The 24,498-nt window shown below is 39.9% G+C and overlaps 2 protein-coding genes across 2 annotated transcripts; one reads left to right on the top strand and one right to left on the bottom strand.

Moving 5' to 3' along the window:
• The first annotated feature begins 1,310 nt into the window (after positions 1-1,310).
• Positions 1,311-9,965, top strand: LOC113430537 (caspase-3-like). The gene is made up of 5 exons (XM_087969739.1): positions 1,311-1,581; positions 6,415-6,587; positions 8,061-8,187; positions 9,148-9,499; positions 9,858-9,965. The coding sequence occupies exons 1-4, from the start codon at positions 1,386-1,388 to the stop codon at positions 9,444-9,446; spliced, it is 795 nt and encodes a 264-aa protein (XP_087825865.1). The 5' UTR covers positions 1,311-1,385; the 3' UTR covers positions 9,447-9,499; positions 9,858-9,965.
• A 2,661-nt stretch (positions 9,966-12,626) lies between these two features.
• TGOLN2 (trans-golgi network protein 2) lies at positions 12,627-20,634 on the bottom strand. Its single transcript, XM_026671402.2, has 4 exons — positions 20,484-20,634; positions 17,106-18,520; positions 16,081-16,164; positions 12,627-14,889 (listed from the first exon to the last, which is right to left on the bottom strand). Exons 1-4 carry the CDS (start codon positions 20,590-20,592, stop codon positions 14,884-14,886), a joined length of 1,614 nt encoding a protein of 537 aa, XP_026527187.2. The 5' UTR covers positions 20,593-20,634; the 3' UTR covers positions 12,627-14,883.
• Between the last annotated feature and the right edge of the window lie 3,864 nt (positions 20,635-24,498).

Raw genomic sequence — 24,498 nt, 5'->3', positions numbered from 1 at the left:
CTGAGAAAAGATAATAGACAGCTGAAACAGGACAGACAAAGGATATAAATATAATGATTTAAATTGAGATGAAATAAATAAAATAGAATTAAGAGAGTGAAAAGAGGGGAGAAGCTATATAGAAAATGTAGAATGGTAATAAGATAGGGAATGGTACATAAAAGTGAGCACGAACTTGAATTTATGTCTGTACGAAGAGATCAAGCTGCTTTCAAAAAAGATGTTTTATGTTTTCATGTTTTGTGCCTTGTTTATATACGTTTGCTTTTTAAAAAATAATAAAATTTCTGGAAAAAAAAACTGTGTTAATATCAGATACATAATGTGGGTTCCAGACTGATGAGCTGTATTCAAGTATTGGTCTAGCAAATGTTTTGTATGCTCTATACAAAACATTTTATATGTTTTGCTTCATTCTGATGTTTCTCTGATTAGCTCTCCCCCTGGTAGCTTTATGTCACATCTGAGGCTAATCCATCAACCTCTGTCAGAAATAAGGCAAGGCTTGGTTTTAAATCCATATTTGGGGGAGGGGGCTCTCAAATAATTAATTTGCTAATTCTAACAGGCTAATTCACAGACTTTAGTTAAATTATTCCTGAGGGATAGCAATTCAGTTTTAAACAGAAACCTCAACTTAGAAACAATTTAAATGATTTTCTCCTCTTGGGAACAAAACTGTTGGGCTGCAGTCTTCTATATTTCACTTTATGGAATAAATAAATAGAATAGAAATAAACAAAGCAAGCCTGCTTCCATAAAAGCAAGAGTTCATAAGAAAATCTCCCTGGTGGATTTTTCCCAATTTCTGATGAAGGAAGGAGAAAAGGAAGACCAGAGAGTAGTAGACACTAACAGGAAATCACTCTGATAAGATAGAGCGCACTGATGCTGTTACCTAGTTGGATAATGAAACGTCTGCAAGAAAACAAACTTCAGGGAGCACCAAGGACCCCTCAGAGAAGAGACAAAGATGCATCTTAATCACTATTTATTTTAAACATTATTTAAAACAATGGTGTTTAAAATAAATACAGTGATTAAGATGCATCTTTAAAACAATGGCTTAAAACTTATTTTTTAGATATTTATTTCCTTAACTGCAGTGGACTTTCTAAATTGAAACACTGGTTTCAATATATTACAATATTACTGAATAAGCGAAACACATATTAAAACTGCTTTTGTGACGCATTTCATATATGAACTGCATGTCTAAGAAAGACCAATGTTTGTAATGTTATCTAATCAAGCAGGATATTAATTTCTGCTCACAGCGCCACACCCTGAATGCTGAATCATAAGAGTTCAGAAGGGCACACGTAAACCTATATCTGTGCACACATCCAATCGTTAAACAGTCTACCATCAGGATATTCCTCAGCATGACTTGCCCCAAAAGGAATAGAGCTCTGATCATTGTCAATTATCAGTTCCTTTGGGCCAAAGAAAGACTTCGACCAAGAGTGGGGGCCAAAAGGGAAGCAGACAAGCTTTTTAAAGCACTATCCAATTGCAATTATGACGTGAGGTTGTTTCTGGATTTGACAGCCAAAGAAATAGAAGAAGTGTATAAGGAAGGTATGTTTGGGTTGGAGGCAACTGAGATGCTCAAAAAGGGATGCCTGAAAGTCTTCCGTGGAAGTGTTGGAAAGCTTGGAGGAATCTCCAAAATTTTGTTCTACTGTTCATCAGAAAGGTCTGAGCTGCTGGGAAGAGAAGGGTCGGGAGGACTTAGACTAAATGGACAATGGGGTTATATAGTTAAGTTGTACATAATCCCACTGATTATGATATGATATAAAAATGTATATTTTTGTCTTTGCTGGTGAATGATGATGAAATGACGATGATGATTGAGAGGCAAGTTTATAGGAAATGGGCTGAGGTATGGAAGGAAGAAGTACCTGGTTGTATTGGGATAAGTTGTTAATGTTGAATATTGTTAATGGGGATGAAGGGGAAAGTTTCTTTTTCTTATTATTTTTGAGGAGAGATATTTTTCCCCACTTTTTCATATGCATGTACTGGATGTAATGTTTTTTTGTGTTACCTTTATCTGTTTAAATGTCTATGGGGATCATTTAAGGTCATGGTTGTTCCAAAGGTGCTTTTTCAAGAGGCAACCAAAGTTTCTTTGTTTTTCCTTGAAGATGTTTTGCTTCTCATCGAAGAAGTTTCAGTCAGAACTGAAGAAACTTCTTGGATGAGAAGTAAAACATCTTCAAGGAAAAACAAAGAAAGTCCAGTTGCCTCTTGAAAAAGCATCTGTTGGACTTGACCTGTTTAATATAATCCTTAACAACATTATAAGAAAAAAAAAAAGAGATAAATGTCTGGTGTGCAGGGGCATTCAGGAAGTTGGAGGATTGGATTTTATAGTTTGCCCGCTCTCTGGATTGTTTTGATCCACTTTATAGATGCCCCTGACTCTAGAGAGCAAGCCTGAGATCTGGATGGGCATCTGGAGGCTGTAACATTCAGTCAAACATTAAAAGAGTATTCTTAGCAGTGAGAGATAGTTAGAAGAGCAGCCATGGGTTAGGGATACTAGTTAGTTGAAATGTCACTACAGATCCCTGAAGGTTCCTTTCCATCACTAAAATGATGATGCAGAGCATGGAATAATAGGGTTGGGAGAGACCTTGGAGGTCTTCTAGTCCAGGGGTCTCCCACCTTGGCCACTTTAAGACTTGTGGACTTCAACTCCCAGCTTTGCTGGCTGAGGGATTCTGGGAGTTGAAGTCCACAAGTCTAAAAGTGGCCAAGGTGGGAGACCCTGGACTAGTCTACCCTCTGTTCAAACATGTTTGTGCTGGAGAGTGTGTCATCTTGGGTACCTATGAGCAATTGTTAGACAATGAAAGGTGTAGAGCAGAGGTCTCCAACCTTGGCAACTTTAAGACTTGTGGACTTCAACTCCCAGAATTCTCCAGCCAGCTATGCTGGCTGGAGAATTCTGGGAATTGAAGTCCACAAGTCTTAAAGTTGCCAAGGTTGGAGACCTCTGGTGTAGAGTATTCAAACAGTCCCTGTTTCCATTTCTCATCTGATCTCTTATTTAAAAAGTCTCTGGGTTTAAAAAAAAACTCACCAAAAAGAAAGTATTTTCTCTCTCTCATGCTTCCTGTCAAGATGTCACAGGCACAGATACACAATATTTCATAAGAAATCTAGCTTTCATTTCAAAGATAGGTCTGTTCTACATCCCAGAACAGTTATATTCTGAGCACCTTCATACATTTTATTGGGAATTTCTGGTCCTTCTTTACTCAATATTATTTGAGCACTTTGCATATGTTCTGGAGCACATCCTCCAACAAGTGCTCCTGTTGAATTCAGTTGGCCAACTGTGATGCCCTGCTGCTTTAGAGGTACATATGGATGGATGTGGTAATGCAAGGCTGATTTATGGGAATTAGGCTGATAGATTGGAGCAGCATTTCTCAGCCTCAGGAACTTTAAGATGGGTGGACTTCAACCCTCAGAATTCCATACTCAGCAGGCAGCTGGGGAACTCTGGAAGCTGAAGTCCACCTATTTTAAAAGTTGCCGAGTTGAGAAATGCTGAACTGGAGAGATGACCTTCAATGAAGAACTCAACAGTCTTCTTGAAATATCATCAGGAGAGCTTGCCTAGCTTCTAAACTTAAAACAAGTTACACCGCAGAAGTATGGTTGCAGTGGTTTTGTGGCTGGGATTCTGTGGTATTCAAATCAGCAAAGAGCACAGGAAACAGATTCAGGATGTATTCTTGAAAACCCAGGACTTGATTGGACTCCACACTGGAACTGCTAACTAAACTTCCCATTTACTTACTAATATTACACAATACACTGAAGCATAAATCTAGTATGGCTTAAGTTTACAAAGGCACAATTCTATTCAAGTTTAAAACCAGGTTTAGAATGTCACAGGTATGAGGCAATTACATTGTCATGTGAATATAGCCACAGAAGGGTTGCATTGAAGTATCTACAGCAGAACTACTAGATTCTGTAACAGCCTTGTCCTTATGTCATTCGTCTTGTAAACTCGCAGGATTTTTTTTTTGCCACCTATGTTATACGTTTGAATTAGACTGTGATGTTTCTGTGTCATATATGCGTGTGTATGTGGTTGTATATGTGCATAATGATTATCTTTTGAGAGTTGAATGCAACCAAAATTCATTTTAATATATGCTGATTAGTATACATTTAAAGTGACAATAAAGTTCTATATTTTACATTCTCTATTTTTGATTTCATTCCATTCCATTTATTCTCTATTTTCTATTCTACTCTACTCTACTCTACTCTACTCTACTCTACTCTATCGGGGGTGTAAAACTGGCGGGCCAGATGTGTCATGCGCAAGCCACGCCCAGCCCAGCTCTGCAAAGGCAAAAAAAGGTGGCGGTATGTCACATGATGCAATCGAGTTTGACACCCGTGCTTTAGATGATCCTCCAGTTAATGATGATCATAATGAGCAATCTCCCTTATGGTCACATGTTGAGGACTACCTGCATGTCATCATCACTGACTCATATTTATGACGGTTGCAGTGTCCCAGGATCATGTGATTCCCTTTTGCGACCTTCTGACAAGGAAAGTCAGTGGGGAAGCCTGATTCACTTAACAACCAAGTTACTAATTTAACAACTGCATGGATTCACTTAACAAATATGGCAAGAGAAGTCATAAAATAGGTCAAAACCCACTTAACAAATTTCTCACTTAGCAACATAAATTTTGGGCTCAGTTGTGGTCATAAGATGAGGACTCCATGTATTCCTATTGTGTAGTGGGCTTCAGCAGGCCAGCATAGTTACAACAGCAATTTATTGACTCAAACTGGGACTGAGGAACAGTAGGCAAAAGCCTGTAATTTTATACTCTGGGCCCACAGGGCCTTAACCAATCATAAGACTTGAAAACTCTGCCCAAATATAAATGTTCTAAGTTTTCCTCCAAAACAGTTGGAGTTAACAGTTAGGGTCATCTAAAACAGTGGTCGCCAACAAGAAAATTTTGGTGGGCCACAGAGAAATTGCACCCCCCAGAGCATCCCCAAAGCAATTAATCCAGGCTGTGCAGGAATACAAGGCTGTACCGCCCACATGGCTCACAGGAACCCTCCCTGCCCACTCACTCCTTACCCGGCAAACTTGCCTACTAAATTGCTATTTTCCTTTTTTTTTCCCCAACCATAAGCTGTTCTGCTGTGCTAGGAGATTTAAATTAGCCAGGAAGCATGAAATGATTGGATTTTTTGCTTTCTAGCTAGTCTTTAGATTTTCAGCTCTGCTTTTAAGCACAACCGAACCTCCCTTAGGTTCTATTATTCAGTGCAGACTCAGGGCAAGCAAATTTTATGTGACAGACTCAGGTAGCCGATGGCAGATGGATAGATCAATGAATGATTCTGTGAGCAACTCAATCTGCCTGCCTGCTTTGCCTGATTTTGGGTAAAAGTTGCTCTTTTTTAATATAAAAAAATTCAGTATTTGTATAAATATTTATAATATTTGCATAAAAGCCATGCCCAGCCAGTCACATGACCACCAAGTCACACCCACAAATTAGGCCATGCCCACAGAACCAGTTAGGGGTCCCTGGGATTTAAAATTATGAGTTTGGTGGTCCCTGAGGTCCAAAAGGTTGGCGACCCCTGATCTAAAAGTTAGTTTCACTTTAGCAAAGCTTAACACCCTTATATGCTCAATACATAACAATTCCCACTTATAGGAACTCAGGGAAACCTATATAGCCGTGATGTCAAACCTATGTCAAGTGTGCCACAGGTGGCACACGGAGCTATTTGTGCGGGCACGTGAGCCCCAGCCAAACTTACCTGCACTGTGCATGCACATGTCTCCCAATTGATTTTTGGCCCATTTGAGGCCTTTTTCGGCCTCCCTGAGGCTTGAGGGAAGCCTCTGTAGCCTTTGGAGGCTGAAAAACAGGCCGAAAATCAGCCGGGAGGCATGCACATGAGCAGTGCAGGTAAAGGGATGTGGGGGGTTGCACACGCATGTGCAGGGGGGGTGGGGCACATTGCCTTATGGGTGCTGGCACATAAACGTGCGCATGCATGCAATTTTCAGCAGGGGAGCCCAAAAAGGTTAACCACCACTGCTATATAGCCTTCCGTCCTCCAGTTTTACCACAATAGTCCTGTGTCATAGGTTAGGCTGAGAACGATTGGCCTCAAATTCCCCAGGGAGTTTCTATGGCTGAGAGTAAACCCGAACCTTAGATAATGGCCCCCAATGTACTTTTGGTGCTCACTAGGAATGTGCTTCAAGATGGATTAGCTGGTTTTTTGTATTGATTTGAGAGTCAAGGTCTGTGTTTGAGTCACGAGAGGCTTCAAAAAAAATAAAATCACCTTACTATCACTCCTTTCCTTAAATTGTGTCTTTGCAGAAAGCCGGGCAGAACATGGGAAATGTTTTGTGAGCATCCTCTCGAGCCATGGAGAAGACGGCTGCATAATGGATTGCCAAGGACAAGCATTAAAGCTAACGCGCATTTATAAGATCTTATCTTCTGAAAGGTGTCCGCATTTGGCGGGAAAGCCTAAAATCTTCTTCATACAGGTAGGAGCTGTGGGGTTCTGGGTCCAAACAGCAGCAGTGAAGTATGGGAAATTCAGTCTTTTTTATCCTATAGGACCGGGGTCTCCAATCTTGGCAAAACACAGCCTTGCAATAATTTCAAGACCACTGTTAAATCTTACAACATAATCTTTCTTTGCACATGTCTCGTTTGCACGTATTTGAGATTAATAGGGAAATAATCTCAATGAAATTAATAGATACTAGAAAACTTTGACTTCATAACCCTAGGCTGTTATTTTTAGAGTCCAAAGGCAGAATTTCCAAATTATGCAACCAAAAGCTGGCAACCTTTTCTACATGCACACGAGTTCTGGGTTTGCGAACAGGGTTTGCCCTCCGCAATATGTACAATAGCAGTAGAAACCCTCTTAAAAAAACAAATGACTCATTCAGGAAATGTTTTTGATGCCATGTCTAGCATATGTGCATGACTCTGATGTTAAAAAATAAAGCAAAGGTATTTCTAATTCTCCTGCAGCATCACAAAAACTAATGTTCTACATTAGCTTTATTCAGGGGTGGGATTCAAATTTTTAACAGCTGGTTCTGTGGGCGTGGCTTAGGTGGTAGGCATGGCTTGGTGGTCATATGACTGAGTGGACATGGCTTGGTGGTCATGTTATTGGCTGGGTGTGACCAACTCAATATCACTCACATCGAGGCACGCATCTCCTTGCCTGGCCTCTTGTGACTGTGGGGATGCTGCAACAGACGTAAGTGTGAAAAATGGTCATAAGTCACTTTTTTCAGTGCCATTGTAACTTTGAATGGTCACACCACACAAGCAAAGTACCAGCAAAGGAGGGGAAAAAAACTCCAGAGAAGTTCCTGAGACAGGAAGTCTAGTCCTGCCAAGAATGTAATAAGGGTTAATGGAGAGGCAGTTTCTGTAACCAACGCCAGAATGTTTCCTTCCTGCCTTCCTTACAGGATTAGGCCAGTAATTTCTTCTAACAACTGGTTCGCCGAACTGCTTAGAATGTTAACAACCGGTTCTAGAGAATAGGTGCAAACCTGTGAATCCCACCCCTGGCTTTATTGCATTTCCTGGATACTTTTACAGCAGATGTGAAGTTCAGACTGATTATAGTGACATTTCTTCCAAAGGCAAATACGAGCTGTGCGAATCTATGCAAGAGAATAAAGGATGAAATCCATTTTTGTTGCCTGGGCAAGCCCCTAATTCCCCAATCCACTGCTAATGCTATTTAGTTAATGGTATTTCATTCATTCATTTTTAAAACAGCATGCAAGTTTAATGCAAATCGTTAACCTCATTCCTTCAGTTTAGCCCATTCAGATGAAAATGTCAAAGGAGTCACCTCACTCATGGTCTAGAATAGAATAAATCACAAGAAAATCTGAAGTTGACTCCCCAGGGTGTGGATCCAGCAAACAAAGGGCTGTACACAAAGGCTATTTAACAGCTGTTGCCTTCCATATGTTTTTCAGGCGTGCCGTGGAAACAGATTTGATGATGGCATCTACCTAGAAACAGATAGTGCACCTGAGGAAGACTGTTTCTCACATTACCTATCTATTCCTGAAAATACTGCTGTCATGTTTTCTTGCAGCCCAGGTATGTCAGTCTAACCACCTAAACCTAGTCTAGGTCAGGTTTGCAGCAAAGGTCATCAGATACCACAAAATAAATGCACAGGATTGGGTAGAATTACCCATTTGGGAGTTTGAAGAATTTAAAAAAAAAACACCCAGCCAGAGAACAGCTGGTTTGTTTGTGAGTCTTAATAAGGGCACTCAGCCAAGACAAACAAAATTACAGATGGATGCCAGTCCATCACAACTTATAATCTAAGGTAACCATGGGGTCTTATCATTCAATGCTACAATCAGGGAGGACAGAAATCAGCAAAAATGCATGCAATTGCTTGAAAAGATACCTACGAAGAAACAGCAACAATCTTTCTGGACAGTGAAAATCTGGAATTTCAGAAACAACTCGTTCCTTTCCAGATTTTTCTCATCATTCCCTGTGTAGGGCTGATCTTGTTGTCATGATTAAAGGACAAAGGAAGAATCAACTAGGATGATATGCTAAGAACACTTACCAGTTGTTCTTTACAGAGAACAGCTGCATCTTTGCAAGCTGCCAATCTGTTCTTCGATTTTCAGGTTTCTGGAGAATCATTGCAATCCTTCCATTGCAAATAGAACAACACGTATGAGTTAGAACAGTTTTATGGTTTCACCCAGCCATCATTAAAGAGATGTCCATGCCATTATTACTTTGGCTTAACAATGATTTGATGGCTTTTTCAGTCATGAGCAAAACGTACATGATATAAATGCAACAGGACTCTAATTCTGGCCACAGAAAGTCCCTATTTTCACCGCAATTAGTTTCCGATGTAATGTACACTTTGTCCTTTCCTGGCTCTTGCGATATGGCATATACTGGCAAGAGATGTGTCTCCAGATTTTACTAGCCTTCTCTAACATGTTTGCTTAGAGTAGAAAAGTCCTGTTTGACTTTTGGCATCTCCTTATCTCTCTTTTTCTTTCTCTCTCAATTGCTCAGGCTATGTTTCGTTCAGCAATCAGTGGGAATCTATGTTTCTCAAAGCATTACTGGAAGTGCTAGAAGGAGAGGAAAGAAAACTGAAAGTCACCAAACTCATGACTTGGATTAACTGGAAGGTTGCTTTCTTTTGTGAAGCAAAAGGAACTGGGTATAAGGGCAACAAGGAGATGCCCTGTTTTGTCACAAACATGGTGGAGAAGGTTTACCCTTTCAAACAAGACAGAGAATGCTCGGATTACCCAGATCACTCCAACCCTACAAATACAATTCAGTCGTCGGTTCATGATGCCGTTTGATTTTTCACTTGCTGCATTTTGATCCAGACAATTATAATTTATTTAACCAGTCAGTTACAGCAGGGGTCCCCAACCACCGGTCCGCGGACCGGTACCGGTCCGTGGAACAAGTCCTACCGGGCCGCTGGGCGCCGCCATCTTGTTTTGATGAAAAAGTGCTTCCGGTGAGCTTTTCCAGGTAGAAAGCTCACCGGAAGCACTTTTTCATCAAAACAAGATGGCGGCGCCAGCGCCGGTGAGCTTTTCTACCCGGAAAAGCTCACCGAAGCGCTGGCGCCGCCATCTTGTTTTGATGAAAAGTGCTTCCGGTGAGCTCACCGGAAGCACTTTTTCATCAAACAAGATGGCGGCGCCAGCTGATGTCGGTACCGGGCCGCGCCATAAAAAAGGTTGGGGATCACTGAGTTACAGTACCCATAATTTATTGTTGTCTGAATGTGTCCATTCATACCAAGCTAGGAGAGAAACAGGATGGGGATAAATTAAAAAAAGAAATGGTTTAAGAAATACATACTCTTACTGGAAATAAAAATATGAGTCATAATAGCTGCATGGATGTTATACAGCACTTTGCCTTTGAAGGGAAAAACGTAAAGTGGTTGTGTGTGCTTGTGTAAGCAGCTCCTTAAAGCTATGTCTTTTTTGCCAGTATCTGTGACAATGCTAGGAAAAGACGTGTTGATTGAAGTGGATGTCAACAGATACTATGTGTTCCCCCATGCACTCTTCCCACTTTGGATCCAATGCTTTGAACAACCCTTGTTTGCAGCAAATGAAACAGAATGTGTCCATGTTGCCCACTGTTTAACAGAAGAGTGGAATGCAAATTCTTGAAATAAATTAAGTAAAACAGCAGATTGTGAGAATCAAAAATGGGGCTGCATAAAATGTCGAGAGGTCTCTCTGAAGATACAGGTAGTGTCAATTTACATTTAATAACTGCTCAAAAGGTTACAACGAAGTTTAAGAAAGCGACTTATGACCTGTCTTCTAAGTTATGACCGCTGCCCCTCCATGATCACATTTCTGACAAGATGCAGCATTCCAGTCATGAATGCAATTTGTGACATCTTTGTGGGTTCCAGCAAAAAACCCTATTTAGGAGAATGGATTCATTTAAACACAATTCACTTTATGACTGTGGCAACTCGTTTTATGACCATTGTAAAAATGGACATAAAATTGAGTCCAGCTGTGGTGCCTTGACTCATGACAATGATTGACAAGCAAAATTCTAGGCTTCACTGTGGGGTCCTGAGCCAAGGACGACCTGCATGGGTGGGCTGCTACATAGGCCTTGGAATTCAAGGTTCCTTTTCGGGCCATAAGGTACATTTGGAAAGAGGAGAGAGACGGGGTTGCACAGCCGCTTCATGTACTTTCTATGCATGCTGCTGTGACTGGGCAGCCTTAGAAACCAAATGAATGAATGGAATGTTTTGTTTTCTTTAAAAAAGACAATGGCGCTGTTATAAGCAATATGCAACAGACACCTAAAGAAGTTAAGACACAATCCTAAAAAATCAGGGGTGTAAAAAAAAAAAAAAAAGTAAATTGCCAGCATAGCCATATGACATGAATGGCACTAGAAAATAATACTTTTATCTTATTTGCTCTGCTTACTAGCAGTCGGGCAAGAAAAGGAAATAAACCCCTTCACTTCAGTTCACCTCTGTTCATCTTTATCATGTGGAACCTGTTTCTCTTCTTCCATAAGCCAGAGGCCTGCATGACTTTTCTATTAAAAGGGAATACTCCAAAAAGTTAAGAGCCCTTTTTGATGGACAGGTGCCAAAAGTAGGACTGAGAGTGTAGATTCTTCACTAGAAGCATTACGTTTATCAAATCGGGGTACCTTCCCCAGGCCTTCGCTTCCCATGACTTCCATGAACAGAAGAGGAGGCTATGCATCGCCCTCTCCCCCATTTCAGCCTGATGGGAGCAGTTTTCCACTGACACAGAAAGAAGATGGTCACACAGGGAAAACATGGACTTCAATGGGAAGATAAGGCTTTGGAGGAAACGTAACAGTTAACAGTCCTGGAATAGTTCAAGAGTCAAGTCCCTCAACAGCCAGGCAGCCCCTTGTAAGAGTTTGAGATGGCTTTCTTTCAAAGAAACCTATGCTGAACAGGAAGAGAGACCCTTCCTTACCTACAAGAAGGAATGTGTAACTGAAAGAAAGCTTTAACCCCAAATTTGAAAATGTATTTGAGTACCTGTATTAAGAGAAAGTTAAAGAAAACAATGTACCGGTTTAAAGAAAAACTCTCTGTGTTAAAAGGGATGTTTATAAAAGAAAAAAAAACATTCTTGTATAAGGACAGTTTGAAGGGATATAAACGTAAAACTGAAGTTTAAAGCTTGTATGTTAAAAAGTCAAAGAAAAAGATGTATTAGAAAGTTTTGGTTTCTAAAAGTGTTTTTTTTTAAGTTTAGTACTTTGAAGAAAAACAAAGGGTGGAAAAAAAGATCTTTTTTCCAGTAAGGTCGAAGAATTTGAAAGAATACAATGAATTTTGTAAATAAAAATGATGAGTTTGTTTACAAAGGTTACTAAGTGATCTAGGTGAAACAGAAATACACATTATTTCCATACCAAGGAAGATAAAGCAGGAATAGTTAAATTTTATTCAAAGAGGAAACTATATTTTTATTTGGATATCACTTCTGGAATTTGTGCTTGTGAAGAAAAAAAATGAAACGTTGGTTTTGTTGATTAGAAAGATTTGGTTGTAGCTATATATTCATGTGTAAAAGCAAAAAGTTGAGGTTGCAGTATGTTTATCTTGTGCTAAGAAGAGTTGGAAGTCAATGCCCCCTTTCTTCCTTTTTCTCTTTCCCCTTTTCCCCGCTCCCTTTCTTTCCCTTAATTTCCTATTTTTTTCTTCTCTTCTTAAAAAAGAAAAGAGTGAAAGGAAGAATTGTTGAATGCCACCCTGAGCATCTTGCTAGGATAGGATTACTGCCATATATACGTTACTTTCTTCTACTGGAGTCTACATTGTACTCTTACACCCTGGTTTTTATCATCGGTGGCTCAGTGAATACAGCAACACTCACCTTGAGTGCCCTCTGAGTAGAAAGCTCCAAGTTGGATCAATAGCAACAAGAGACAGTGTGGAGCCTATTACAAGCACACCCAGCAGATACTGATGACACTGTCCTCCACAGAAGGAATGGTGGTGTAGCCATTTATTATTTGTTCACTAAGATTACAAAGATTAAAAAATAAATCTGAACGTTTAAGGTGTTGTTTCTTTTTACAGCTGGCCAATTCCAAAAAACGTACTTCTGGTTTCAAACAGGAAAGAAAGCTGATTTTGACATTTGGAAGAAAAACAATCTCAAAGAGAACTGGTTTTTTTTTTTAAAGTTACAACCTGAACACAAAAGAATATGAAGCAAGCTTTACCTATTTAAACTTGTACCTCATGCCTAAAATCAAAATGCCACAAAATTTCTTAGGTTCCAACAATTCCTTCATAACTAAGAAAATGACAAAGCGTTTCATGCACAGTGATAGAAGTCATCCACCTGTGACACTCACAACTTTGATCCAAAGTTTCTATTGCACTCCAGAAAATTACATTTTATGTTAAGATTGACAGTCATGTGCTAGTTCCAAGGTAAGAAAGGCCATTTTATGGCTGGGAAATGTCCCATTACTGATCTTCTGACTTTCATGTGTAAGGTTACACATTAACCACATACAAAAACTGGCCGCTGGGTTTCCAAAGATACCAATGTACTTCCCCTACTTACGTCATTTAAAAGACACCCAGCACTAAGGTGATTTTCCTGACTTGATTCAGAGCCAGAATGAGGTTGCACGCTAAGCTGCTGGATGACGGAAGAGGGTCAGTTTGACTGTTTCTCTGTAATTCTAAGTATCTGAATATTGAGATCCAAACAGCTGATAAGAAACTGCCCAATTTGGGGTGGGTGGGAGACATTTCTATCAGCAGGAAGTATTTTATACAGAAATGCTTTGGCTTGCCTCAACAGACAAAAGCCTGACTGACTGTACCATCTGTGACCACCTGCAGAGGTTAAGGGGGGAAAAAAGTGCAGAAAGACTTTTCCAGGTGGACAGGGGACACAGGCTGAATGTCCTATCATTTGATGAAGGCTAAAGGCAACTTGGCTTCTCACCTAGGGTGATATTATTAAGCCCGCTAAATGAAAGTGAAAACTAAAATCAAAGTAATCCTCAAACAGGCCTTAGGTTTAGCTTTCTCGTGCCACACAGAACATCAGCTTAAAGAATATGAAGGCCACAGGACAAATTCAAGCTAGCAACAGTGTGAAATACCTGCTTCACATTACAGGACTGCCTTAAAGAAACACCAGTGCTGAGTTCAGATGGGGGAGGGGGGATATATATGCACCATACCAACTCTTGAACTGCCATCTTCTGCCACCTCTCTATAAATGGTGCCACCAATCTATTCCTATTTTTGTGCCCTTCACATGGAGGGCAACACTCTGGCTATGGGTGGAATGGGCAGCTCCTTTCTTGGATTGAACAGCGAGTGGATGTCTCCTGTCAGAACGGTAGACTTTGATTCTAAATAGATCCTATTGCCATTGGGTAATCTGTGCAATTTGCAATGGATTACAATGGCCCCAACCTGGTTGTTCTTCCGAGGTCAATCATGGGAATGAGGCGGTAAGGATTGGAAAGATCTTAATTCATGGAGAATGCTTGGCAGAGAAGGGTGGGTTGACAAACACTGAAGTCAACATTTCTTCAAACACCTATCTGCAGTCTAACACCAGAAAAGGAGCAACTGATCTAAGTGATCAACCCAGAACTTGGGCCGTGTTAAGCCAAGCATTAAAACTCCAATATTTCAAACACTGACACTTAAGATAGGAAGTACAGGATATTCACTTCTCAATATTGCTGTCTACAGGCAGGAGATGTTCAACCAGTGCATCAGGCAATACATGCCTCAGTGGAAGAAGGCCCTTTAGGGGTGAGAATCAATCTTTATAAACTCTGCTCCAAGCTCACGATCTTAACTGATTCTAACATCCAGAATCGAGGAAACAAAGTCAGCCAATTTAACATTCTTTAGGATCAATTTCACACATAGTAAGTACCGCATCATTTAGAGGAAAGTCACAGAGCCATTGTCTAGTGATTGGTTCTTAGTCACAATGCAGGAGAAAAACACTCCGACATCAAGTTGCTAAAAGGGGAATTAACAGTCCAGGGCTTTGAAAGAGGAAATGAGGCATGGCAATGGGCAAAGTGCATGTGCACAATTAAAAGCACTTTCGTTGCCCCCCCCCCCCCAAGTGGGCACAATAACAAAGCCAATAGGCTCTGAGGCTGTACTGACAAAAGGCTGGACATCGTTCATGTTTCTATGTGCTGTTTTCAAAACGAGTCCTCATGCAACACAGGAGCGTGCAGAAAGGTCTGGGTTTAGATCTGCGGAGAAGAAAAACAAACGGAGACGTAAATCGCGTGGCAAGTTCAAACCACAGGTTTTGAAATTGTTTTCCTTGGTATTGGAAAACCAATGGGAAGAAAATGGTCCTTCCAAACTGCATATAGGTTAAGAAGGACCATTTTGCTCTGTTTTTCATTGGTTTTTCATACAGGTAGTCCTCAATTAACAACCAAAAGTTCCAATACATTAAAAAAAGATGCTTATGACTTGTCCTCTGCCACAACCCTCTGTGGTCACATTTCATGCACCTGGCTACTGGTTCGCATTTATGACCATTTGTGGTGCCCCAAAGTCATGTGCTATGGTTTTTACAGTTTTCCAACAGAAAAAGCCCCAAAATACCCATTGGATATGCTGCATTTGCTTAACAACATTGTTTGCTTAATAACCATGTTTACAACTGTCATAAAATCGAGTCCAGTCACGTGGTTCCTCGACTTATAACCCCAATGAGTTAAGACCAAAATTCCAGGCTCCATTGTGGTTGTAAGTTGAGGACTACCTGTGCTACATTAATGATGACACAGGAGTGTGACAATCTTGTGTTCCTATCACTGAAAGCAGATTTTGGAGGAGTTTGAAAGGTCTCTATTAACTACAACTAGAAAGGAAGAATTCTTTTATTACAGAGAAGAGATTTGAGGTTTTGTTTTTTTTTTTCAAAAAAGTCCAAGGCAATGCTTTAGGTGTCTTTTTCAAATTTTAAACCCAACTCTTCTGTATGAGCCAATAAACTAAGTTCCAAAGCACATACCTAATGCTTATTTCTTCTGACTATAAATCTAGGCTTGTAGATTCCAACCAGGAATAAAGTACCAAACAATGAAAGCAAAACCCAAGGCAATGTCATCAGCAACATGGATTAGAAAAGTGCATGCATGCTGTAACATATGTCTAATTCATGGGTGTCCAACCCTGGCAGCCTTAAAACTTGTGGACTTCAACTCCCAGAATTCTCCAGCCCGTCATGCTTGGCTGGCTGGGGAATTCTGAGAGTTGAAGTCCACAGGTCTTGAACTTACCAAGGTTGGACCTCGCTGGTCTAAATGGAAGTATAATGATGTACCATACATATTATTATTGTAAGCAACTGTGAGAAGTGATTGTGGCTTTAAAGTAAAAAAAAAAATCAAACCATAAATTCAGCTGTTCATGGCAGAAGAACTTACCTTTTGATCCAGTCGCTGGTAGTCACTGGATTTGGGCCTTCGGGTTATCTTTGATTTTTTTCCTTCTAGAGCAAATGCAATAATCTTTGCAAGGGAAGAAAAGAGAATCAATAAGTGTGCCACAGCAAGAATCTGAATCATCACACTACCATTACATCACTACATTAAAGTCAGCTTGTCATAACTATTAAACTTGAAAAAAGCACATTATTTTAGCAAAGCCTTAAAAAAAGAGATGGCACAGGTGGTATATTAAAACCTGTAAAATAGCAACAGTTAGGTCTCACCAAAGGGCGGGAAAACAAGTCTCACTTAGAAAGTAAGACATGATTCAAAGTCATAACCCATCAAGTAAGCCAGAGAATATAGAATATTCATAATTGGAATGTTGCTTGTAACAGCTTCTCTACAGCCAATAGACCAATTACATCTTTTCCAAGGTAAGAAAAATGAACAGCCTGCAGCATATATCAGTCCAAGCCAAGGAACATATTTTAAAATACCTAGCTTTTTAGAAGTTTTACATAGCGTTAGTATGGTTTACTCAGCATGGCTCCCATGCACAAAACCAATATCCCAATATATTTTGAGGGATACGTTTTCTGATTGTTTTATTTTTGAAAATCCAGTAAGAAACAAATCAGGTCCTAGCTAAAATAGCCTCGTTAAAATCAGATCAACTAAAAGACATTACCCTAGTTCTTCTTGCTAAAGATGCCTTGAGGAAACAGCTTTCATTTTTATCATCAGTCTAGCTCAGGGGTTCCCAACCTGGGGGTGTGAGACGATATTCCAGGGGGTGTGAGAAATGTCCAGGTAAATAATGGGATATTGGCTCTATGTTGGCATTTTTATTTATTATTTATTTCAGGGGGTGCGAGGTTCGAGTGAAATTTCTTTAGGGGTGCGGGGCGAAAAAAAGGTTGGGAACCACTGGATTAGACAGACAGATAGACAATGGATGGATGGGCAGATATAAAGGATAGATGGAGACATATACATAGATAGAGATAAATAATACTCACTTTCCGTTTATTATGATATGCAATGTATAGTGCAGCAACAATAATAGCTGTGGTCACTAAGTAGGCAAAGAAATGGCTATTTTCAGATCCATTCCTGGGTGTCCCCTCCAAATCTTCCCCATGCTTTGCACTCTTTTTCTTTTCATCAGCCAAGCCTTTTCCTTGTTCATCTCCAGGGTCAACTACTTCTTCGTCAGTTTTTTCGGATTCCACAGGATTTAACTTTTGAGACTGTTGAACAGAGAGATCGGATTGAAGCTCCTGGCCTTTTGCTAATGAGTCTTCCACTTGTTTTGACTCATCATTTATCTCTAGTTCAGAAAAATCTGGATCAGAAATGTCTGTCTTAGATTCTTCATTTTCGGCATGAGCAAGATCTAATTTTGAAGAGTCTTGAGCAGAAGCACCAGATTGAGCATTCGGGCCTTTAATTAATGGGTCCTCTCCCTGCTTTAATTCCTTTGTTTTTGACTTTGGAACAGAAGTCTTGTCTTCCTGAATGTTGGTGGTTTCAGAAGAATCTATCTTTCCAGAAGCAGGTTCTTGAGCAGGTAAAACTGACTGGGGATTCCGGTCTTTTGTTTGCAAGTCTAGTGATTGTTCTGGTCCCTTAATGTTTGAACCTGAATGAGATATGTCTGTCTTAGATTCTTCTGGGTGATCTTTCTTTTCCTGAGTGTTTCCAGCTTGATCAGGATTTAATTTTGAAGAGTCTTGAGCAGAAACACCAGGCTGAGGGTTTGGGCCTTTAATTGATGGGTCCTCTCCCTGCTTTGATTCCTTCGTTTTTGACTTTGGAAGAGAAGATGTACCAGATGTGTCTGTCTGAGCGTCTTCAGATTTATCTACGTCTGCTGAAGCTTTGCTGGCTTTAGTAGCATCTAGCTCTGCAGTACCAGGCTGTTGAGCAGACTGACTTGACTGGGGTTTCTTGTCTTTTGCTGATGGGTCCTGTGATTGTTTTGATTCCTTATCAATTGCATTAGTGCCTTCTGGATGATGATCTTTCTGACCCTTTTTAGGCTGAACAAGACCTAGTTTTGAAGAAGAGTCTTGAGTAGGAAGACCAGATTGAACGTTCTGGCTCTTAATTAATAGGTCTTCTCCATGTTCTGATTCCTTAATGTTTGACTTTGGAAGATAAGATGTATCAGATGTGTCTGTCTTATCTCCTTGAGATTTATCTATGCCTTCCTGAGCTTTGCTGGATTTAATAGCATCTGGCTGGGAACCTTTGTGATTAATTGGTGGATCCTGTTCCTTAGCTTGATCAGAACCTTGCTGGGGTACCTCTGACTGGCTATTCTGTAAGATATTTTGTACAACTTGAAGTGATTTATTGTCTACAGAGCTTATGCCTGTGCCTGAAGCACCTTGAGTCAAGTCCGTTAACTGTGGGTTGTCACTGGAGAACTCTACAATGTGGAAAAGTTAAAGTTAAAAGTATTCTGTATGCTACAATAATACTGTGTAGTGGTATACAGTAATGCAAACGATAAAATCATTCTGAACATATTCACCCTTTTATAAGTACAACTTATAGCTGTACTTATAGCTTAGAAATAGAGTATTTGTATATCCTGTGCTGTGGCTTTGGACCAGCTTACGTAAACCAGACAGCGGTCTCTCTAGAAAGTAAGAACAGAATAGGAGATTGCAATATAAATACTGTAGTATATTGGATATGTTGACAGTGTCATGCTGCAAGGGTGAAATATAATAGGGAGGTTATTTCAATGGGTATCATGGTGCTCCAGAGGAAGAGTTAGTGTAATTCTATTATTCCTTTTACAGGTAGTCAACTTACAACAGTTCATTTAGTGACCGTTAAAAAAGTGACATCATTTTTCACACTTATGACCCCACTGCAGCATCCCCATGGTTACATGATCAAAATTCAGACAGTTGGCAACTGACTCATATTTATGACAGTTGCAGTTATATCCACAGGGGTGGGATTCAACCGGTGTGTTACTACAGATTCAGTGACTACATTTTGCTTTCCTATAAAATATACTTTGTTGCATCTATCTCCAATGCTTTGGTTTCTAAAGTGAGCAACTTTCTCACAGCTGCCCAAAACATTTTCACACTGAACTTTCACTAATAGTGCAATGTGAGTTGTATACATTCATGCCACATTTAATCATATCCCACCTTTATATATTTTTTAAACAACTCAAGGCAGGGACCATATTTCATATTCCTTCCTCCTCCCATTTTTCCCCACAACAATCCTGTGAGGTGAGTTGGGCTGACATCACGGCAAGATCTTATTATTTCGAATAGCTGTGGCCATTTCTAATCTGTTTTTTATTATACATTTGCATGCCTGACTTAATAAGGCAAGAAACCAAGCTATTATACAGCGTGTTGTATTTTGACTTAATGTTGTGAGTGAACCCTGGCAATTTTGGCACACGGTGGGACAATTCCCAGAATGCTCAGCCTACATTGGACAGAGGATTCCCAAGTTTGCTTATGTGCCTTTGAATCAGCGTCTATTCCCAACGACTAAATGGACAACTTTCTTCCTTGGCAATGTTTCAGAGGTGTTGCCGCCACCTCTTCCTTGGGGCTCAGAGAAATGATTGGCCAAGGTCACCCAGCTGGCTTCAAGATTAAGCCAAACTAGAAGTCCCAGTCTTTAGTTTGATGCCCTAATCACAATGAAGAGCACCAGACAGGAAAGGTTGAGCCAGATGAAATACCTATTACCAGGCATTACACTGTCCATCAAGAAGTGACAGGTTTCATCCTTTACAAAGGCTGTTTAGACACTGGATGCCAGATCGATGGGGGTCGTCACTCTAAATCCATCACTCCTTCAGAAGACTATATACCACGAGTAAGCTTGAGGAGCATTCCGGGGCAGCCATTCAGGGGTCACAGAGAGGGATATCCAGAAGTGCCAGAATGGTCCCTATCAGGGCTTCTCAACTTAAAGGTGGACTTCAGTTCCCAGAACTCCCCAGCTTTAGGGACTATCCAGGCTGCGGCATCAAAGGCCGCAAAAGGTATCCAGAACCTGTCTTACTCGCTGGGGAATTGTGAGAGTTGTGCAGTCCACACAATCTTAAAGCACAACGCCCGGGGAACGCTGGGACTTGTATGCACACATCTCAAAGTGGCTGAAAACCTTGGTCTGTATAGTCCTTAAGAGAAGGTGGGCTGTACAGACCACCCTGACGGCTTCAATCCCCAAGAGCAAGCCTAGAAGTCTTTGGGGCGAGCAGGGGGGCGATTTCCCTTCCGTTACCCCTCCATCCTCCTACCCGCCATAGCGAAGCGATGGGCCCAAGGCCTGCGGGCAGGGACGGGGTGGGGGAAGCAAAGGCGTTCGTTCTCCTTCTCCCCCCACAAGACCCCCCCACTGACCTTTCTTCCCCTCCGTCTTCCCCTCGCTCTTTCCCGTCTCTATCGGCGCCGCACTCCCCCAGGCAGCCAGCGAACACAGGAAGAGACACAAGTACCAACACGCCGCCATGCCGGCTCCAGAGCACCTTCTACTTCCGCCCAGTTGCGAGAGGAAATGGAAAGCCCCTTTCCACGGCTCTCGGAGCGCCCATTTCCGGCTGGGGTTCCTCCCCCGACGCTGTTCTCGCGAGAGCTGGAGTGAACTTCTCGGGAAGGCGAGAAGAAGGGCGGAACTCTACTGAAGGGCGTGGCTTACGATTCCAGGGAGGAGGGGGATGGGGGTTGCTGATGGAAGGCGGGCGCCTGCTTTAATCTTATTTGTGTGAATATGCACCACCAGCTTTAGGCCGCTTCGTATTTTTTCTTCTTCTTCTAATTGAGAGTTGATGTGGACCATTCCAACTTGGCGTTTTTCAGACGTCAGGATCTGAAATCCCAGAATTCCCCATACTGCCTGGGGAATTCTGGGGATTGAAGTCCACACATCTGAAAACAAGTCAATTTTGCGAAACACTGATGTAGATTAACCCTCACAACTCCATGTCTGAATTGCAAACCGGACAAACTGGAAAGGTTGAAGGTAGTAGTGTGTTGCTGCATTGCAGACTGAAAGATCTGGAGATGATTGATGGATTGATGGGCAGATTCCACCTCCACCCTTGTTTGCTGCTCTCTGCCTCTCTCTCTCGTTTTCAGTAATTATGAGCCCACTAGAATAGCCCTATGGTGGGACAGGAGCAAATACATTTAAGAAAAAATAATAAAAGATTGAAAGTAAACTAGGGAAAACAAAGGTTATGCCAGAAAAGTGCTGAAGCAGAACAGATAGAGGCCGAGTTTGCACATTTAGTTAACTATAATGGAGTTTGTTCTGTTTTAATTTAGGTTGTGGGAACTCAGGTGCTCATGAAACAAAGCATGGTTGAATCCAGTGCCTGAACTCAGCTTTGGCATTAGATGTGTCAACAAACCTTTGGCCAATCCCTTTCTCAGTCCTAGGGAGGAGGCAATAACAACCCTACTTTCAAAATCTTGCCAAAAGAACTAATGAGGACTTTGTCCAAGCAATCACTAGAAGCCAACACTAACTTGAAGGTGCCACACAAAACTTCAGCTGACAAAATTCCCTGTCTTAAAGAATGGTGATGCAGCACCATCTTGTGGTCTATATCTTTTGTTCTCAGCTATTATGAAATACATTTGCAAAGGGGATACTGGGGATATTTTATTTAATCACAGGCTACTTGACAGCACATTGCAAGTTCTTATTAATAGGGTTCTCTAACTCGGGTCTCCAACCAAAGCTGGCTGGGGAATTCTGGGAGTTGAAGTCCTCCAGGCTTAAAGTTGCCAAGGTTGGAAACCCCTGCTCTAAAGTACTCAAAAGATAAAGTCAAGCTTATTGTATTCTCAGCACAATCCTCAGAAGACTAAATGGGACTGGTTCTGGTTTTTTTTTACTACACTTGTGTCTCATAATGGATTTCACAATAGCATGTCATAAAGAATTGGTAGCGTCTTTGAAAGATAAAACCAAATACAATATAGTTTTTCCAGCCTTCCATGATGTAATGAGTTGCATTTGTTTTAATCTTCCAACATTTTAAGTTTATTTGTTTAAGGAATCATAGATTCTTAAAACAATTGGGTCATTCTGGTGATTATAGGTGGAGTTTTTGTTATTGACTAGATGATAGTCATTTTAGGTGGATGACTGCAGAAAATTCTGCAATTTAACACAAAACAAACATTTTCTCAATGAATCATTGTAAGGCTGTCATTGTAACATTGGTTTAACTCTTAGTATTTTTAGACTTTAGAAAACCACAGGAAGCTTTTCTCATATTTAGGAACTCTCTCGTGGATTTAAAAGAAAGGAGGGAAAGATTATCATTGTATCTACTTTTAAAGCTCAGAACAGTGTAGATATTTCACTCGTGACTCCAAGGCAGGAAGCTGTGGTTTTATGAATTTGTACCGCCTCTCTACAAATGCTCTGAAATTCCAGGGATTGTTAGGCCAGTTTCAGGAAAGCTGCAATTTGGATAATTAGAAACTTTTCTAGTTGTTTCCTTTTTCCTTTTCTGCACAGGATGGTAGGCTGAATGGGAATATTCCAACAGCACAAAGTCAGCTGGCCTTATCTTTGACTTGGTATACTTTTTAAGGTTTTCCAGAAGTGCTGTCAAAATGCTGTTTCTGAAGACAATACATTTCTTTAAAATCAGAAGATTTCTTATGTATATATATAAAGGGAAGTTGTTTTTCATCTGGAATTTAAAAGCAATGAGTTCTCATTTTTTAATGTAGCTGAATATATTCATACAGAAAAAATAGGAGTTCAAATATCCCCTTCTTGCATTAACTGCTGAATAAGCTTCATAAACAAGAGTATTGGGTTAGTAGAGGTGTAGGAAAGGAATTGCCTGGTCAGATTTGTTTATTATTTATGGTTTTTATATCCTATTGAATTCTCCAGAGACTTCTGTAATTTACAGATGCGGCGCTGTTGAGCTTAAATATGTTCCACTTCTGTGCATGATGGCACCACTGGAATCATTTTTGATTAGGCAGCCTTAAAAATTGAATGAATTATCAATAATTAATATCAGGATGTAATTTAGGGCAGCAAGCCACTGACTTATTTAAAAATGGTTTAAAACAATGGCTTAACACGGTGTTTTCCAACCTTGGGAATGTTAATGAATGTGGACTTCAACTCTCATAATTGCCCCTCCCCAGGATTGGGTGGGGAATTCTGGGACTTGAAGTTCACACTTCTTCTTTTTTTAATGAGTTTTAACAAAACAAATAAAACATCTTATTTGAGTACAGCATGGTTCCGGGTTATCACATTTCCATACAGACACAATTTCATATGCATATTCATTTTATGTATTCAACTCCATATCTTATTACTCTTTTTCCAACTTCTCACTATTTCTCCCTTTACTTCTCTTAATTTTCTTTTATGGTTATCTCATTTTCTTCTTATTCAATTGTATTTCTTTTACCTAAATTTCTATATCTTTTTATTCATTGTACTTATAGTTTCGTCTGTCTTGTTTACAATTTCATATGTTCTCTTCCAACATTCTTAAGAAGAAAAATTCTCCCTATGATTGCCAATCGAAGTGCAACATCTTTAAATCTTGTTATTATCATATGAAATCTCATTAAACATTGAATTTGTGCATTCTAAAACTATAACATTCAAATTTCTAATATCTATTTTATATCATGTAAATCTCATCAGTCAGACTCTGCTTGGTACTTCCCCTTGAAAATGTAAAAAGAAAAATTCTAAAAACACAGCAAAAACAATATATATATATAAACATTAGTAAACAAAATAGTTATTCAAAATCATTCTAGTACTGGTATGAACCTTGTAAATCTTTCATGTTTCTTTTCAATATCTATCTATCTTTGAGAACAATTGAAATGTTTCCCTTCCTTCTTCATTATTACTTAACTGTTAATAAGCATACCATTGAATAGTCATACAGTTTTATCTTATAAATTATTTACTATTAATAAGCAAAAAAAATATTCAAATTCATTCTAATAACTGGTATAAATTTCCTTATAAATCTTTCACATTTCTTTTCAATATTTTATCAATCTTTAGAAACAATTGCAATGTTTCCCTCTCTTCTTTATTATTGCATTAATTATAAATAAACATACCATTACATAACAATAGTTTTATCTCATAGATTATTTACTTATTTCATTTCTAACTCATTACAATATTCCACTGTCACACTTTCTTTTGTACCTTTGCAGAATCCTCACTTTTAACTTAACCATTGTCTCTGTGTTTTCTAGCTGAGCAAATACCTTTAATCCTAGTACGTTTCCCCTTTTTCTTTATTTCCTGTTTTTGTTCCTCGTAAGTTCTTTCCCTTTCTATCTTCCCCCCTTTTTCTCATCCCTTTTTTTATACCCTTCTCTCTCTAATTTTCCCTTCTGT

The sequence above is a fragment of the Notechis scutatus genome, chromosome 7 (assembly GCF_049901735.1).
Source record: "Notechis scutatus isolate UNSWTSFEM ecotype Mainland chromosome 7, rNotScu1.2, whole genome shotgun sequence".
Taxonomy (NCBI): Eukaryota; Metazoa; Chordata; class Lepidosauria; order Squamata; family Elapidae; genus Notechis; species Notechis scutatus.
The sequence above is the reverse complement of the archived record's forward strand: the minus strand, read 5'-3'. Positions and strand labels throughout refer to the sequence as shown.

What these genes read in the sequence shown, in the direction of transcription:
- TGOLN2 (XM_026671402.2), bottom strand. Translation starts at nt 20,592, where the DNA reads ATGGCGGCGTGTTGGTACTTGTGTCTCTTCCTGTGTTCGCTGGCTGCC. An exon ending in GAAGACGGAGGGGAAGAAAG is followed by an intron (nt 18,521 to 20,483) that starts GTCAGTGGGGGG and finishes TCCACATTGTAG; the next exon opens with AGTTCTCCAGTGACAACCCA. An exon ending in CATATCATAATAAACGGAAA is followed by an intron (nt 16,165 to 17,105) that starts GTGAGTATTATT and finishes TCCCTTGCAAAG; the next exon opens with ATTATTGCATTTGCTCTAGA.
- LOC113430537 (XM_087969739.1), top strand. Translation starts at nt 1,386, where the DNA reads ATGACTTGCCCCAAAAGGAATAGAGCTCTGATCATTGTCAATTATCAG. An exon ending in AGAAGAAGTGTATAAGGAAG is followed by an intron (nt 1,582 to 6,414) that starts GTATGTTTGGGT and finishes GTGTCTTTGCAG; the next exon opens with AAAGCCGGGCAGAACATGGG. An exon ending in CATGTTTTCTTGCAGCCCAG is followed by an intron (nt 8,188 to 9,147) that starts GTATGTCAGTCT and finishes TCAATTGCTCAG; the next exon opens with GCTATGTTTCGTTCAGCAAT.